Genomic DNA, 16,839 nt, shown 5'->3' with positions numbered 1-16,839 from the left:
CCCACAGTCTAAGACATTTGATTGCATTCTGCATTAAATAGTTGCCTCTTCAGTATGAAACATGACTTTTTACAGCCTTAGCAAATGAATGAATTTGGCGTTTGTTCTGGGTATTATTGTGAGGTATTCAACCAGACTTCATTCGATTAAGTGTGTGGCAGCTGTGGTCTGAGTAACTTGGTTCCTGCCGCATCCTCTGACTCACAGCCTACTCCACGCTCGTTACTTTATGTTACTTTATATTATATTTTATTGCATACTGTACAGTTTTTGTTAGAATTTTGTAGTATATTGTTGTAAATATCAGAAATTTTTTCGTACTTTTTATAAATATTTAAAGACTGCACACACTTTTTGTATATGTTTACTGTATGCACCGACCCACCAAAGTAAATTCCTTGTCGTGTAAACTACTTGGCTATTAAACAGTTTTCTGATTGTGATCCTGTCTGTAGATGAAACACGTGGAGGAACGCTTCGGGAAGGACGCCAACAAGGAGGTCCTGCTCATGTGCATCGGTGTCACGTCCGGTGTGGGACGTCTCATCTTCGGCAGGGTGGCCGACTACGTCCAAGGGGTCAACAAGGTCTACCTGCAGGTAAGACTGGGGGTGCTGGTTCTACCTGCAGGTAAGACTGGGGGTGCCGGTTCTACCTGCAGGTAAGACTGGGGGTGCCGGTTCTACCTGCAGGTAAGACTGGGGGTGCTGGTTCTACCTGCAGGTAAGACTGGGGGTGCTGGTTCTACCTGCAGGTAAGACTGGGGGTGCTGGTTCGCAGGGGAGCATGGCTTCTCCTTGCTAGGCCTCTGAACAACCATTCACGGTCACGGTGATGATGATCAGTGGTAAAGACTGAGGATTCCTGCTACTTCCTCCCCAGGTGTCGTCCTTCCTGGTCATCGGCGTCATGTCCATGATGATCCCACTGTGCAACATCTTCGGAGGCCTGATCGCCGTGTGCCTGTTGATGGGGCTGTTTGACGGCTGCTTCATCTGCATCATGGCCCCCATCGCCTTTGAGCTGGTGGGCTCCAAGGATGTATCCCAGGCCATCGGCTTCCTACTGGGCATGATGTCTGTGCCCATGACGGTGGGACCTCCAATTGCAGGTACTTAACAAAATCAAGGGGCTGGGTGTTCAGAAGTCGAAGGAGAAGGTTATACATTTCTCTCTTTTGCCATCTGGTGGTTGTACATAGTATACTTTTTTTGTCAGACGGTGTCTGCTGGAAGGTTTTGCATCGAAAGGTTCTTAAACATGAGGACGATCCATCAGTCTCATGACAGTTTAATACCGTACGATGTCAACTGCATGCGAGAGGGGAAAGTTTCAAAGTACCAGCCTGGTGTTAAAATGTACAGTTTATGTAACAATGTATAAACAGCGAGGACAGTGTATATACATTTCACACTCTGGAATGTGCTAGGACCAACAGTCATGTGCCACCTCTTTAACCTGTGCTATAGACAAGGCATACATTTTGCTCCTAAATAGACAAGCTTTCCAGGAAAAGAAGGCTGAGTGATCCACCTCCAAGCTCAGACTGAGAGGCTGTGATTGTCCAGGACACTTGTCTTCGAAGTTGTCATCAAATTCTATAATGTTACTACGCTGCTATGTTGTTGCAACATATATTGATATGTTGTGTTAAACTAGTGCATTTTACACACTCCTTACCAGATAATCTTGCCATTATTGTGCATCATGGAAATCCTGTGGTTGTAAATTCCAGATGCTAATGCAGCTACTGTATCTGTCTCTCTCTTTTTCTCTCTCTCACCCACCCACCCCCGCCCTCCTCCAACCACACACACACACACACACACACACACATGTACACGCACTTCTGTCTGTCCAGGGTTCCTAAGAGACAGGCTGGGTAGCTACGACGTTGCCTTCTACCTGGCAGGTATCCCCCCCATCATCGGTGGAGCAGTGCTGTGTCTGATCCCATGGGTGGAGGCGAGGCGCAAGAGGAGAGAGGCGGAGGAGGCGCTGCGGAGGGGAGACGCCTCCGACAAAATTCTGGACTGTGAGAAGAACAGTTTATCTCAGGGAGACGCAAGACAGACCAAGGCTTTAGACTCTGAATCTGTTCTTTAGGTTTTCAAAACACACTTAAGAAATGCACAGAAAGACACATAAATACTCAGTCACACCTATAGACACCGATGCGACGGCTGACAAAAAATATTTTTTAACACTATAGATGTCACAGTAGAAAGTAATTCACTTTGTGGATATGAGCTAACATATTTCAAAGGCTTCCTTTGCGAGATTATGTGAATATGCTGATGTTGGATGCATATCAGTTAAACTCTTAGATACTCGACAATTTTACACAAATGTGATCATTTTACATCAACCTGCTGGTGAATTAACTTGAAGATAAAAATGGAAAGTAGGAAATGTCACATTTTATAGTGTATTGAAGGGAACAAAGGATTCACTTGGGGTTTGCTGCTTTTTAAAGGCATCAAACATTCATTTTACTTACAAATAGTAGTGGCCAGTCTTACTTCGAAATTCCCCATTTTTTATTGGCTTCTGTTGGGAATTTAGTTATATTCTGTGAAGGCCATTTAGACTATTGGGAGAAAAAAAAAAATGTTTTATGAAAAACTGACATTTGTCTGACCAAGACTAGATGATGCATTTGACATGAATTGTAATTTAAACAGGGAATCATTTATCGGTCCATGAATGTCCAATGAAATTTTATTTTTTCATAGAATGGCCTGTTGGTTTTTATACGTCTTACTACATGCCAAATGAATGCTTGAGGATTTTTTTTGTAATATTTTAATGAAAAATATTAACGTCACTTCAAAGAAGTGCTTTACGAAATGATAGGTTGGTGGTCTTTTGTAGAAGGATTTCACGATTGTCTTATTTCAAAGGTGCTTGAACACCACAAGGAAGCAGCTTTAAGCACAACTGATTCCATCCAACCAATGCGATCAGAAATGTCAACATCTCAAGGCTTTTGTCTGAACATAAGTCAGACTTCTCTGTAGGCTGGATTCATCTTATTTTTGAATTGTTTGTTGATTATTCATCATTAATTTATGTAGAAATGACCACTGACAGTGCCTAAGAATGCTAGGCAGTGTTTAGTGTCATTGCCATTGTCATGTTTGTAAACACGATTTTGCCAAAACAGGACAGAATCTTGAAAAGTGAAGGATCAACATAAATGGATTTGTAGGAAGTAATTTTTATGCTTTTACATGTATGAATGATTATTGTGATTTTACCTTTAAGGTTGGCAGTATTTCTTCCCCCCATATTAGTCTAAACCAATGAATGAATTTTATATACAAGTATATAGTTTCCACCATATATCAATTAAGTATTTACAAATGTGGATACAGATTAAGTCAAGTTAACAAGTGACTATGTGCTCAGTCAGTTGGTATCTTTTAGATAAATGTTTATTTTAATTCTCGTATTTTTCATATTTTGTATTTATTTTTTCTAGAATGTTTAGATAATGTCATGCCATAATTAGTGGTTATCTGCCCAAAGTTTATAATAGTATTCAATATATTGAAGGCAGATTGGGAAAGTATTTTGAAAGTGCCCTTGTAGATGGCCAACTTACATGATTTAATGTGTATTTGTATCCACAATTCACGTAACCAAACCAGCTAGAACATTTGGGAAATGGTCACTTGCATTTCAGAAATAAAATTTAAAAAACTAAGTGTTATTTACAAAAACTCAACTGTAAAGACCTGACAATCCGACAAACCACTAAACATGTCAAAAGTCTGGCAAAATTGCTAAACACAAGGCTCCACCATAAAACACCAGTGGGTCAGTGATGTTTCAAGACACGACTTTGTCTACCTCAAATGTAATGAAGATTTCTGGTATTTTGTCCTACAGCAACAGCTATTGTAGAATTAAAAGCTTTAATGTGCAAACCATTAGGAAACTTGACCATTATGTTTTCCATCATAGTATTTCATGCAGAGACAATCCAAAATGTAACAATTTAGACCTTGTGAAAGAGTCTGTCAGCCTTGCCAACTTCACTGTTTGCCTTTCTTAGGTGTGGTGCTGTTTATATTTGAGTGGAACTAAAGCAATTTTTTGTGAACTGTGGAAAGCAAATAGTTCTGATAAGAAAGCTTACAATTGAATATAGCTCTATCTTACCAATGAAATACCCTAGATTATGTTTTAGTTTAATATTATGGAATTAGGTTACACAAAAGTGTTGGGGAGGTGGTGATGGTGGTGGTGGGGGGGGGGTCTGATTGTTTGGCATTCACCAAATCATACTGCTTAGTTTAGTTTAGCACATTTAATTCCTTCCATGCATTTATTCTTTTATATATATCTTTTACAGAATTTGTACCTCTGAGGTTGATGAAAAGACTTCTTTGCCATACTCCCTACAAATTGTTTTAAACTAGTTGTTTCAGAAATCATTACTTGAATATCATTTTTTTGACATCCAAAGACGTCACTTTTTGGGAATGTCTCAGTATATGCGAGAGACAAAATATTAGTCTATGCATGTTCGATTTTACTACGGGGCTGAAGACCAAAATAATCTGCATATAGTGTCATAATGTGGCTGCTCAAGTTGGTTTTAGATAAGGCTACACATTATCCAAAATATTGCTTTATACAAATGTAATTAAATGTTTTTGAAATGATGTTCTAACTAAATGACACTTACACAAATGTGTGTATGCTGTTAGAAAATACTCAAAATTGCTGCTTAAATCCCAATTTTGTTGTGTTTTTGTTTCTAGTTTGTGCCAAAATGGATTTGCTTGTAGTTTTTATTTTTCTCCTTATAGGCTTGTGTTAACAGTTCAATATTTTGCTATCAAATTCTTGTTTTTGATTTAATAATATGCAATGTACCACAGTGCTATGTGCAATGTAGTGCAAAATACAACAGAAATTAAATATTATTTTTAACTAAGTAAAAAGCGAGGTTGTGTTCCCGACTCATCAGTCCTTTGTCTAGTTGTTTTTATTGGGTTAACAAAATAATTTACAACATTTGCTGTGCAATATGTATTAAAATTCATTTATGCATTAAACTTGTTGTGCGTGATAGCCAGGAAATTTAAAAAAAAAGAATTACAAGAAATTATATTGATCATACCACCAAATAGCCTAAAGATTTAAACTAAAGAAACAAGCCTGGTTTGAAAATGTAAGAAATAGAAAGTACAGATATTTGTGTGCATTTTTTTGGATTGAATGTAAGAAGTTGCCAGAAAATGTATAGTGAAGTAAAGTATTGATACCAGAAAAATCTATCAAGAAAATCAGTCACGCAAGGTAACAAACAGGCAGGTCTAGAGAAAAATGCTGGATAAATTGAAGAGTAACACAAGAGTAGTAACGCACCCTCTCCTATTATATTGCTTAATTACATAACACTGCGTCATGTTAAGACCAGGGGTATGAGTGTGACCACAGTGTGTGACCACAGTACATGGAAATGTAAGTTTTTGCCCTGTCTATGGCACTAGAGGTCGCCCTTTTCGCGAGTCTCAAACATCTGACTGGTGCTGTAAACTGACGCTGCATCTGCTGATCACATTATCAACAGTGCAGAGCTGCAGAGAGAGAAACTAGTTTTGGACGCTGCAGGTTATTACGTAGACCGCTCTAGTAATAATCTAGGCGCTTCCATATTTCTTCCATTTCTCAATGGCGCTAAATCTGCACGTATGAACTTCAAATGCTTACACATTTTTCATAGCCTTTGACCATCCATATCTTTACTTCATCTCGAATGTGTATGGAGAGGTTGCTATAAGGCCTTCGTAGCTTGTTTCTCGCAAATGTGTGTACTAATCACTTAATTGAACCTGTTCTTGAAATATCAAGGATGATCTACGGAACCAAGATTTAATTGAGCTCTATTTGCATTGTAATCCCCAAATGTAGACCGTGCAGATTTATGTCAAAACAAAAACAAAAACATTAAATTGAAATGAAATCAAAGACAACATGAAGTGTCGACTCGATCTCCTCCTATTCCGACCGACTGGAGGAAGGAGCGGATTAATAAGTGACTAAATCAAAGGGATCTTTGAAACGGGATATTACACGGTGCTAAAGCAACACCACGCTAAATTGCACGAAGCCAGCGTCAGGCATAATTTGACAGGTATGTCTGTCTCAATTGCTCGACAGCCCGTAAACATCGATGATGAAGAAATTAAGGATGTAGATGCTAACAACGACAAAGAGGAAGATGACAAGGGGAAAGACAAGAAAAATGTTCAGAACGCAAGTAATAGTAGTTTGAACCCAGCGTTTGAGGCGGTCGAAGTTAAAAACGGAGCAGCAAACGACAGTTCTTCGGGAACCTGCAGCCGCTGGATGGTCACATTGGCGCTCTGTTTGTCCTCTCTGGGACTGGTAAATAGCTTACATTTACATTGAGGCATTTAGCAGACGCTCTTATCCAGAGCGACTTACAGTAAGTACAGGGACATTCCCCCGAGGCAAGTAGGGTGAAGTGCCTTGCCCAAGGACACAACGTCATTTGACAGGGCCAGGAATCGAACCAGCGACCTTCTGATTACTAGCCCGACTCCCTAACCGCTCATCCATCAACATCTTGACATCGTATATCTTTCACCCGTAAAACAGCAATCTTCACGTCTCTCTTATTGATTTAGCCAGTGGAAGGATAAGACATGCTCATGTAAGGAAATGTAAAATCAGTTGCCTCCTCTTTAAATAATTAAGTTATTGGAGCGATACACGAGTACGTGACCACGTACGTATTCATAGCTGTATCCCTCTGCCTACCTGAAGACTGTGTTTTACCTGACGTTTTCTATGTGGTCTGTTCCAGGGCATGAGCATTTCTGTTGTGGGCCCCACCTTTGAGGACCTTGCCATCAACGTCAACCAGGACATCAGTAACATCTCCTACATTTTTGTAGGCCGTGCTGCTGGGTACTGTGGTGGCTCGTTATTTGGAGGGATTCTCTTTGAATACTTAAACCCTCATTTGCTGCTGGGTGAGACTATAATATCTAGAAACCCCTGTTGTAGAATCACACCCACTGACCCTAACCCTGAACAGTTTAATCTACACAACAGTGTGTGACATGGTATTGCTATTTAAGACTTTTCTGTATTGACTTTAGAGAAGCCTCCTTTTTTTAACATTGGTGACTGGAGTGTGTCATTTGTCCATCGTTTCATATAGAAAGGACGGTTAACACAGATCTAGTTGCATACACTTGCTTGGGAGTCAGGTGGCCGAGCGGTTAGGGAATCGGGCTAGTAATCTGAAGATTGCCAGTTCGATTCCCGGCCGTGCCAAATGAAGTTGTGTCCTTGGGCAAGGCACTTCACCCTACTTGCCTCGGGGGAATGTCCCTGTACTTACTGTAAGTCGCTCTGGATAAGAGCGTCTGCTAAATGACTAAATGTAAATGTACATAACACATATGCTAAAGGCCGGGGAAGCTCGACCGGTGTCACACCGAATACAGTCCGTGGTGCAACAACAACCATCCCAACATGGAGGACATTTTTACTGGAAACAGTGTTCATCGTTTCCTGTGCTTTTCCCTCCAGGATTATCCATGTTGGTCACAGGAATTGGCACGTGTGCCATCCCCTTCTGTAAGAAGGCTGCTATTCTCACTATCATGATGTGTGGTATCGGAGCTACTATGGGTATTTTAGACACGGGTAAGAACATTAAACAGCTTGTTGTAAATAACAGTGTTTGTGGTGATTGTTGTCAGTTAAAGAGTGGTTTTGCTTTTCTCTCTGACAGGTGGGAATGTCCTCATCCTGAACACATGGCGTAAGCAAGCTGGACCTCACATGCAAGCATTCCACTTCAGCTTCGCTGTTGGAGCTTTCGCTTCGCCCATCATCGCTAAGCTGATTTTCGGAACAGATCGGATCCCTGACAGAAACATCAGCACAGTAGCCATGGTAACCTCCCCACCCTTAACTGACCGGGTCTCCGAAGCCCCCTTGAACTTTCTTTACGAAACCCAAAGATGGACCACCGACCTCAAATCCTTGTGGTCCTATGTTGTGATTGGGTTCTTCATCTTCCTGGTCTCCCTCCTCTTCTTTACTATGTACTGCCGGAGCACCATGTCTCGTGACACGCTCCAGACGCAAGCAGCTAAGCCTCAGGTGTCCAAGAGCCACAACGCTCTCATCATCATGCTCTTCTGGTTCTTCTTCTGGTACGTTGGAGCCGAGGTGGCCTACGGCTCCTTCATCTTCACCTTCGCCAAGGATTACGCCCACATGGAGCAGTCTCAGGCCGCAGGCCTTAACTCTTTATTCTGGGGGATGTTTGCAGCTGGCCGGGGCCTGGCTATCTTCTTTGCTACCTGCATGCACCCAGGCACTATGATCCTGCTGAGTCTGTTGGGCTGCATGCTGTCCTCCCTGCTACTCACATTCTTCAACAACGTGCAGCTGGTCCTCTGGATCTGCACAGGGCTTTACGGCATCTCCATGTCCACCACCTTCCCCAGTGGGATCTCCTGGGTGGAGCAGTACACCACAGTGACTGGCCGCTCGGCCGCCGTGTTTGTGGTGGGCGGTGCCCTGGGGGAGATGGTGCTGCCTGCTCTCCTGGGCTTCCTCCTGGGGACGAACATCCGGGATTATCCCCTGCTCATGTACCTGACCCTGGTCACAGCCATCATCACCGCCATCCTCTTTCCCATCATGTACAAGTTGGCCACTGGCTCAAGCAGAAAACCCAGTGTCAAGAGCCAGACGCAGGCTGAGAATGACTACTGCCAAGCACAGCTAGACTCAGGGGCCGGATGAAGAAGAGAAGAAAGATGAGGCCTACCAGTGGAATTACACAACAGGTCAATTTAAATGCATTGGCTCTTGTCGTAAACAATTATAACACAGTATTAACAGTCCCAGAAGTGATCTATCTTTGATGTTTTGTAGATCTATGTAGAAGTGACCAAGAACAGAATTCTGGGCAGTGTTTAGCGTCAGTGCCATTGTCTTTTTTGCAAACACGATTTTGTCAGCACATTGTAAGATTTTCAAAGTACCGTGAAAACGATTTGTAAGAAGTAATACATATATTTACATGAAAGTCTGAATATTGTGATTAGACTTTAAGGTAGGCAGTATTTTGTTCACCACACATTGTCTAAACCAATGAAATGATTTACCGATATCTTACAATCATCATCTCCACCATATTTTCATTAATCAGTGATACACCAGACCATTAAATTAAGTTAACCATTGACAATGAGATCAGTCTGTTTTTCTCATTTCAAAGTTCATTTTAGGTATTCTAATGTTGTATCGTGTTTCTTTTCCTATGATGTAGAGGGTATGTGCTCACAGCATATGATAGTATTCAAACTATTAAACGCAAAATGGACAATGTTTTTATGTACTCTTTGGATTGCTGGTTATTCATACACTAAAACATTCGAGCACTCAAGGATCCCTTAACTAAATTGCATATAGATGATACAAAAAGCAGAGTCGCCTGGTTTTCAGCAATCATTGAAAAACATTTTTTTTTAAATTCTTAGACAGATGACGGATCCTAGACTTTGACCTGACAATCCCTTTGACCACTAAACATGTAGTTAACCTTTGGCAAAATTTCCAAATACAATTTTTTCTCAGCATGTAAGTTGGTCAGTCAAGACAAACTTGCTATACTGTATATGATCTATGTCAAATTGTCATGCAGACTGACATTTTATCTTATGTCTTTGCAGTGTCTCTGTCTATCCAAGTTGTCTTTGAAGAAGGTGGAGACTATCCAAATATAAAGAGTGAGATCTTGTGGAAGACTATTATGGGATAGATTACGTCTTCATTATTTGGTGTTGACTGGAGCATACTGTTCATTTAATAAAAAATTACATCCTCTGAATTTGTGCAGTGCTTTCATTCCTTTTCTTTCTTAATTCTTCCTTAATATATGAAGGTGCCATATAGGTTTGATTGCTATTAATCTTCCTGTCAGGTGTGTTTTCCCCCGTCGACATGAAAATGGGATGTACCATAAGAAAATGGGATGTACCATAAGAAAATGGGATGTACCATAAGAAAATGGGATGTACCATAAGAAAATGGGATGTTCCCATTGTGCCAACCTGCTCCAAAGAGAGAGCGTCTGTAATAGGGAGTCAGGTGGCTGAGCGGTTAGGGAATCGGGCTAGTAATCTGAAGGTTGCAAGTTCGATTCCCAGCCGTGCCAAATTACGTTGTGTCCTTGGTCAAGGCACTTCACCCTACTTGCCTCGGGGGGAATGTCCCTTACTTACTGTAAGTCACTCTGGGTAAGAGCGTCTGCTAAATGTAATGTAAATGTAATACCAGCAAATTGTATTTTGTCCATGTTCAGTTATTGGTATGAAGTACTTGTTTATTTAGTCTTTTATTTTTGCATCTGCATCCTAAAATTTTTATAATTGTTTTCTATCGTACAAATGAAAAAGTCTGGAACAAGTCGATTATGTGTTTTAACTGCAATTCAAACTCTGGACATTGGACTTTGTATGCAGCAACTATTCTTCCACTATCCACTGTGGCTAAATGATAAGAAAACTGTTTTGATCTTAATTGTACATTTTTTACAACATTTAAATCTACTACATCTACACCCAGTTGCGCTATTCAACGCTGAATTCCTCAGGTACTGTAAATTCTCAATTAAACATATTTTTTTTATGCCATACAATCCACTGATTTGTGTAATTGTTTCAGAACTTTTCTTGAAGACTTAAATAAAGAGGACATAGTTTTATATTATGTTGTTTCTTCTGTCGATTTTGGTTGTGCCATTCGGTGTATTTGAAATAATGGTAGGCTACACTGTACATTGGAGACAATGATAAGCTACTCATAGGCCACTAGGGCAACGTGAAAGCATGTAGTCTTTGACTAAATCTTGACCTTGAACATTATATAAGGGAGTCAGATGGCTGAGTGGTGAGGGAGTCGGGCTAGTAATCAGAAGGTTGCCAGTTCAATTCCCGGCCGTGCCAATTGACGTTGTGTCCTTGGGCAAGGCACTTCACCCTACTTGCCTTGGGGGAATCCCTGTACTTACTGTAAGTCGCTCTGGATAAGAGCGTCTGCTAAATGACTAAATGTATATAGGCTAAGGGATGATTCCCGACGAAGTGTCATTTAATCCAAAACACACATGCCAACCCCTTTGGTCATTTTATCCAAAACACACATGCCAACCCCTTTGGTCATTTCCACCAAAACACACATGCTAACCACTTTGGTCATTTCCACCAAAACACACATGCTAACCACTTTGGTCATTTCCACCAAAACACACATGCTAACCCCTTTGGTAATTTTATCCAAAACACACATGCTAACCACTTTGGTCATTTCATCCAAAACACACATGCTAACCCCTTTGGTCATTTCATCCAAAACACACATGCTAACCCCTTTGGTCATTTCCACCAAAACACACATGCTAACCCCTTTGGTCATTTCCACCAAAACACACATGCTAACCCCTTTGGTAATTTTATCCAAAACACACATGCTAACCACTTTGGTCATTTCATCCAAAACACACATGCTAAACCCTTTGGTCATTTAATCCAAAACAAACATACTAACCCCTTTGGTCATTTTATCCAAAACACACATGCTAAACCCTTTGGTAATTTAATCCAAAACACACATGCTAACCCCTCTGGTCATTTGATCCAAAACACACATTCTAAACCCTTTGGTCATTTGATCCAAAACACACATGCTAACCCCTTTGGTCATTTCCACCAAAACACACATGCTAACCCCTTTGGTCATTTCCACCAAAACACACATGCTAACCCCTTTGGTCATTTGATCCAAAACACACATGCTAACCCCTTTGGTCATTTTCACCAAAACACACATGCTAACCCCTATGGTCATTTCCACCAAAACACACATGCTAAACCCTTTGGTCATTTCATCCAAAACATCCTAACAAGCAAAGGGTCTGTCCTACCATCATGTGTGTTATTTTCTGTGTTTGGAATGTGATATGATCGCATCAAAGTTGACATATTCTCAAAACAGTAAATATAACTTGACAGTAGCCTATGTTTAACAACTAGACTAGCCAGCTATCCAGTCATGTCATTGTCCCCAAATCAATATTTTCGAGGACGCCAGAGGTCGCTGTTCTGGCAATCTCAATCCTATGACTACTTCCTGCAAATTGACGCGTCGTCAGCTGAGCGCCTCATCATTATACGCTTGACATATGGAGAATCTTTACCATTAGCAGAGGCTCTCCTCTCTTGCTATCCGACCTTCTAGGATGGATGGATAGAATGAATGAATAAGCACGGTCTTCAGCACGGTCGTTTTGAGGTGCCATTCACGAAGTATACACCACAGTGAGTTGCACAAATTTGTTGAGGCTACTTCGCCGACCTGTCCAGCGTTAGCCGTAATTTGACAGGTATGTCGGCCTCGGCCTCCCGAAAGCCCGTTGTCAAAAAGAAGCATGTACGTTTTGCTAGAATGACAGATGAGGATGAAAACGACGACCAGGAAGATACTCTTTTTGACAAGAGGAAAGACATTCGGCGGGGTCTGAAGAGTGTTCTAAAAGCAGGGAAGCGGAGGAAAAACCAAGGTTTCGATGGAGTCGAAATTATTGACGGAGCTGGCAGCGACGGTTCTTTGGGAAATTGCAGACGCTGGATGGTTACCTTGGCGCTGTGTACATCCTTCCTTGGACTGGTAAATATGAATCCAGATCGTACGTCTTTCATTTACAGTAGCCATCACGTTGTCAGTTTTATTGACGCAGTCGAAGGCTATTTGATGTGTCGAACACATGTTCTGTCTCTGTGCGTATCAAATTCTGAAAGCACGTTCTCCGATGTTTAGGAAGTATATCCTCTTTTACACAGGTTGGTAATTGATACATACACTGTTCTGTAGTTGTCCATGTCTGTTCATGTGTTTGGCTATCATTTATTTCTTATTTGCCATCTACATCGTGGCTGTGCAGGACTTGCATCCTGTTACTACCAGTATAACTGGCTCTACAAGTTCATGGGTCTCAGCTCTGGTGGAATGATATATAATACACTTTTAATGACATATAGCTTATAAAATGTCAAACCATAAAATACATGGGTCCCTACTTTTTTTCTCAAGAAAATACATGGGACCAATTGAATACGAAAATATATCTTCATAAACATTGTTCCTCTGTTTTCCTGATTACTGGTCTGTTCCAGGGCATGAGCATTTCTGTTGTGGGCCCCACCTTTGAGGACCTTGCCATCAACGTCAACCAGGACATCAGTAACATCTCCTACATTTTTGTAGGCCGTGCTTCAGGGTACATTGGTGGCTCATTATTTGGAGGGATTCTCTTTGACCACTTGAACCCTCATTTGATGTTGGGTAAGACTATAATATATCTAGAGACCCTTGTGGTAAATGTACCAACTTGAACCCCGTACAGTTTAATATATGTGTGTGGCATGGCATACGTGATTACTGCTGTATGTTAGTTCTTTTGTGTTTAATCTTTTCAGCTTGTTGGCATGTTTGTGGTATGTGATGTGTTTATTCAATCTTGTAGTGCTTTGAGGAAATGAAAAGCACATGATACAAAGGGTTTTATTATAATCCTTTGTTTTCCCATTCAGGATTCTCCATGTTGGTCACAGCGTTAGGGATGTGTGCCATCCCCTTCTGTAAGAAGGCTGCTATTCTCACTGTCATGATGTCCGGTATCGGAGCTACTATGGGTATTTTAGACACGGGTAAGAACATTAAACAGCTTGTTGTAAATAACAGTGTTTGTGGTGATTGTTGTCAGTTAAAGAGTGGTTTTGCTTTTCTCTCTGACAGGTGGGAATGTCCTCATCCTGAACACGTGGCGTAAGCAAGCTGGACCCCACATGCAAGCTCTCCACTTCAGCTTCGCTGTTGGGGCTTTCGCTTCGCCCATCATCGCTAAGCTGATTTTCGGAACCGACCTGGTCCCGCACAAAAACATCAGCGCGGTAGCCATGGTAACCTCCCCACCCGTAACCGACCTGGTCTCCGAAGCCTCCCTCTCCACAGCGCTTCTCTCCGTGATCCAAAGCTGGACCGTCACCCTCCGATCCATGTGGGCCTACGTCGTGATCGGCTCCTTCCTCTTCCTGGTCTCCCTCCTCTTCTTCTTCATCTACACCTGCTGCTCACCTTCTCGTGACACGCTCCAGACGCAAGCAGCTAAGCCTCAGGTGTCCAAGAGCCACAACGCTCTCATCATCATGCTCTTCTGGTTCTTCTTCTGGTACGTTGGAGCCGAGGTGGCCTACGGCTCCTTCATCTTCACCTTCGCCAAGGATTACGCCCACATGGAGCAGTCTCAGGCCGCAGGCCTTAACTCTTTATTCTGGGGGATGTTTGCAGCTGGCCGGGGCCTGGCTATCTTCTTTGCTACCTGCATGCACCCAGGCACTATGATCCTGCTGAGTCTGTTGGGCTGCATGCTGTCCTCCCTGCTACTCACATTCTTCAACAACGTGCAGCTGGTCCTCTGGATCTGCACAGGGCTTTACGGCATCTCCATGTCCACCACCTTCCCAAGTGGGATCTCCTGGGTGGAGCAGTACACCACAGTGACTGGCCGCTCGGCCGCCGTGTTTGTGGTGGGCGCGGCCCTGGGGGAGATGGTGCTGCCTGCTCTCCTGGGCTTCCTCCTGGGGAGGATCACGGGGGATCACCCCCTGCTCATGTACCTGGTTCTGCTCACCTCCACCATCACCTCCATCCTCTTCCCGGTCATGTACAAGTTAGCCAGCACGCCCAGCGGTCCGAGTCGGAGACCCAACGTCAGGGGGTGTCCGGAGCCCGACGACGGGGAGGATAGACAAGCGTTGCTCGACTCGAGAGCCGACGAGGAGGAGGAGCAGGAGGACGAGGCCGACCAGTGGAACGACGCAGACTTCGAGGTGATAGAGATGGACGACGCAGGTCTTCTGAACTCTCCTAAGAAGCCGTTCTCCTCGCCCCCCGACGTGGCTGCTGGGCTGTCAGGGGACACCAGCCCCCTCTTCCCCTCGGCGCTCTCCAAAACCCAGTCCCCTCAACACTCTGGCAGGTTCTCAGACCACCTTCCCCTTCTGGGGGAATCACCCAGAAGGAAACTACTGCTCTCTCTGGAAAGAGAGAAGAGAGACTAAGACCTCGCAAGGTGGTGACTCCCCCCGGTGAACCTGAGTGCTGTGAAGATGCTACTGTGTCCTAGGCTAGCTACGTCTACGGAGAAACATGTCTATAAACACGATGTACTTGGCAATCGTGTGTGATTTCATTGTATCCTTAGCTTTCCTTGTTTGTTCCGTCCTCTCTCATGCACTGAATGTTGTTACTGAAATTATATTTGATCCTTTGGGCTGTGGGTCATCTAACGCAGCCTTACACAGTTCTTTGGCTGTACATTTTGCAGACTTGAAAATTGATTTCGTAAACACAAATGAATTATATAAAATAATAGCAATACCGTGTTAAAACTTGAAGACATTTTCCTTTTCACTTTTTGTTTCAAACAAATTAGTGCATTTGAGTTCAAGACCTGGTGTGGCATGGATATTTGTTTTTCCACTTTTTTTTTAAAATAGAAAATAAAAATATATTTTCTAATGTTTTCTATGTAATGCATTGTGATGAAATGTGTTGCTGTACTTCCATTCAGACATGATTATCTTCTTTTTCAATAAATTAAAACCTTTGGATCTTGAGTGAGAAAAAACAAATTGATTCATACTTGCATTTTGATACATTGAGTTTTATTATATCAATCTCAAACCTTCACCCACAGAAATGTCCATTAAAAACAAACAAAAAACAACTCCATCTATTTTACATTTGTACAAATACACATATCCTGTTTACAGTTGAGTGAGAAATAGTAGGTGAGTAGATTTTGGGTAACAGTGTTAGAAGAAACTAAAACTGAAAGATGTATACAAAACAATATGCACAATGAAATAAAATATATCCTTGCCATAAATTATCACACAGTATTGCAACAGTCCCAGAAGTGAAAACTAAAATGAATCCTCTGCATCTTCTCTCTAATGGCTGCTGTCGATGCCGTAGGATGAAAGGACTCTTCTGCCTCAACAGACAGAAATACAATCAAGGCTGAAACAAACCAATCTAGAAATGTATGGCACCCTGAAACAGAATGCATTAGGATAACTTGATTTCAACTCTCCACTGCTCATACACAGGGAGAACTCTGCTGTACAGTCACTATTTACAAAAGAGTGTATTTGATATAAAAAAAAGAAATCGAGTCAATCAGTGGTTCGTTTCATCCAGAATTGCTAGGATCTCATCAAACGACATTCAGACTTTCAAGTCTTGCGTTTTTAGAAACTGCTACAGCGCAGTCTTAGTATTTGATCAGGCTGCAGATAATGGCAGATGACACAGACAAGACGACCTCCACACACATCATCTGAAGACATCAGCTTCACTCAAAACCAATAGCAGCTAATGAAGACGGCAGTGAATGAGAACTAAAACACCAACCCTTGGAGGAGACCCCCAGAGGAGGCCCCCACAGGGGAGGCCCCCCAGGGGAGCCCCCACACAGGGGAGGCCCCCACACAGGGGAGCCCCCACACAGGGGAGGCCCCCACACAGGGGAGCCCCCACACAGAGGAGGCCCACACAGGGGAGGCCCCCACACAGAGGAGGCCCACACAGGGGAGCCCCCACACAGGGGAGCCCCCACACAGGGGAGGCCCCCACACAGAGGAGGCCCCCACACAGAGGAGGCCCACACAGGGGAGGCCCACACACAGAGGAGGCCCACACAGA

General features: G+C 42.6%; 3 protein-coding genes across 4 annotated transcripts in view; all 3 read left to right on the top strand.

The window, feature by feature from the left end:
• Positions 1 to 16,839, top strand: part of slc16a10 (solute carrier family 16 member 10) — a 426,623-nt gene that overhangs the window by 20,308 nt on the left and 389,476 nt on the right. The window contains exons 4-6 of one of the 2 annotated variants that reach the window (XR_009930979.1): positions 456 to 599; positions 883 to 1,111; positions 1,862 to 3,138. Coding sequence is in view for 1 of the 2 variants with exons in the window: in XM_062467919.1 (XP_062323903.1) it covers positions 456 to 599; positions 883 to 1,111; positions 1,862 to 2,106 (618 nt within the window). In the remaining variant the exon portion in view is untranslated. Of the gene's footprint in view, positions 1 to 455; positions 600 to 882; positions 1,112 to 1,861; positions 4,971 to 16,839 lie in introns of those variants that run through there. The other variant, XM_062467919.1, reaches the window with a different exon arrangement.
• LOC134025079 (sodium-dependent glucose transporter 1-like) lies at positions 5,625 to 9,251 on the top strand. The gene is made up of 4 exons (XM_062467915.1): positions 5,625 to 6,405; positions 6,848 to 7,016; positions 7,582 to 7,698; positions 7,787 to 9,251. Exons 1-4 carry the CDS (start codon positions 6,154 to 6,156, stop codon positions 8,809 to 8,811), a joined length of 1,563 nt encoding a protein of 520 aa, XP_062323899.1. The 5' UTR covers positions 5,625 to 6,153; the 3' UTR covers positions 8,812 to 9,251.
• mfsd4b (major facilitator superfamily domain containing 4B) lies at positions 12,223 to 15,743 on the top strand. Its single transcript, XM_062467902.1, has 4 exons — positions 12,223 to 12,738; positions 13,245 to 13,413; positions 13,662 to 13,778; positions 13,867 to 15,743. The coding sequence occupies exons 1-4, from the start codon at positions 12,457 to 12,459 to the stop codon at positions 15,189 to 15,191; spliced, it is 1,893 nt and encodes a 630-aa protein (XP_062323886.1). The 5' UTR covers positions 12,223 to 12,456; the 3' UTR covers positions 15,192 to 15,743.

The sequence above is a fragment of the Osmerus eperlanus genome, chromosome 8 (genome assembly GCF_963692335.1).
Source record: "Osmerus eperlanus chromosome 8, fOsmEpe2.1, whole genome shotgun sequence".
NCBI classification, from domain to species: Eukaryota; Metazoa; Chordata; class Actinopteri; order Osmeriformes; family Osmeridae; genus Osmerus; species Osmerus eperlanus.
The sequence above is the reverse complement of the archived record's forward strand: the minus strand, read 5'-3'. Positions and strand labels throughout refer to the sequence as shown.

Coding starts and splice junctions, on each gene's coding strand:
- LOC134025079 (XM_062467915.1), top strand. CDS start 6,154: ATGTCTGTCTCAATTGCTCGACAGCCCGTAAACATCGATGATGAAGAA. Junction 6,406..6,847: donor GTTTGTCCTCTCTGGGACTG/GTAAATAGCTTA, acceptor GGTCTGTTCCAG/GGCATGAGCATTTCTGTTGT. Junction 7,699..7,786: donor TATGGGTATTTTAGACACGG/GTAAGAACATTA, acceptor TCTCTCTGACAG/GTGGGAATGTCCTCATCCTG.
- mfsd4b (XM_062467902.1), top strand. CDS start 12,457: ATGTCGGCCTCGGCCTCCCGAAAGCCCGTTGTCAAAAAGAAGCATGTA. Junction 12,739..13,244: donor GTACATCCTTCCTTGGACTG/GTAAATATGAAT, acceptor GGTCTGTTCCAG/GGCATGAGCATTTCTGTTGT. Junction 13,779..13,866: donor TATGGGTATTTTAGACACGG/GTAAGAACATTA, acceptor TCTCTCTGACAG/GTGGGAATGTCCTCATCCTG.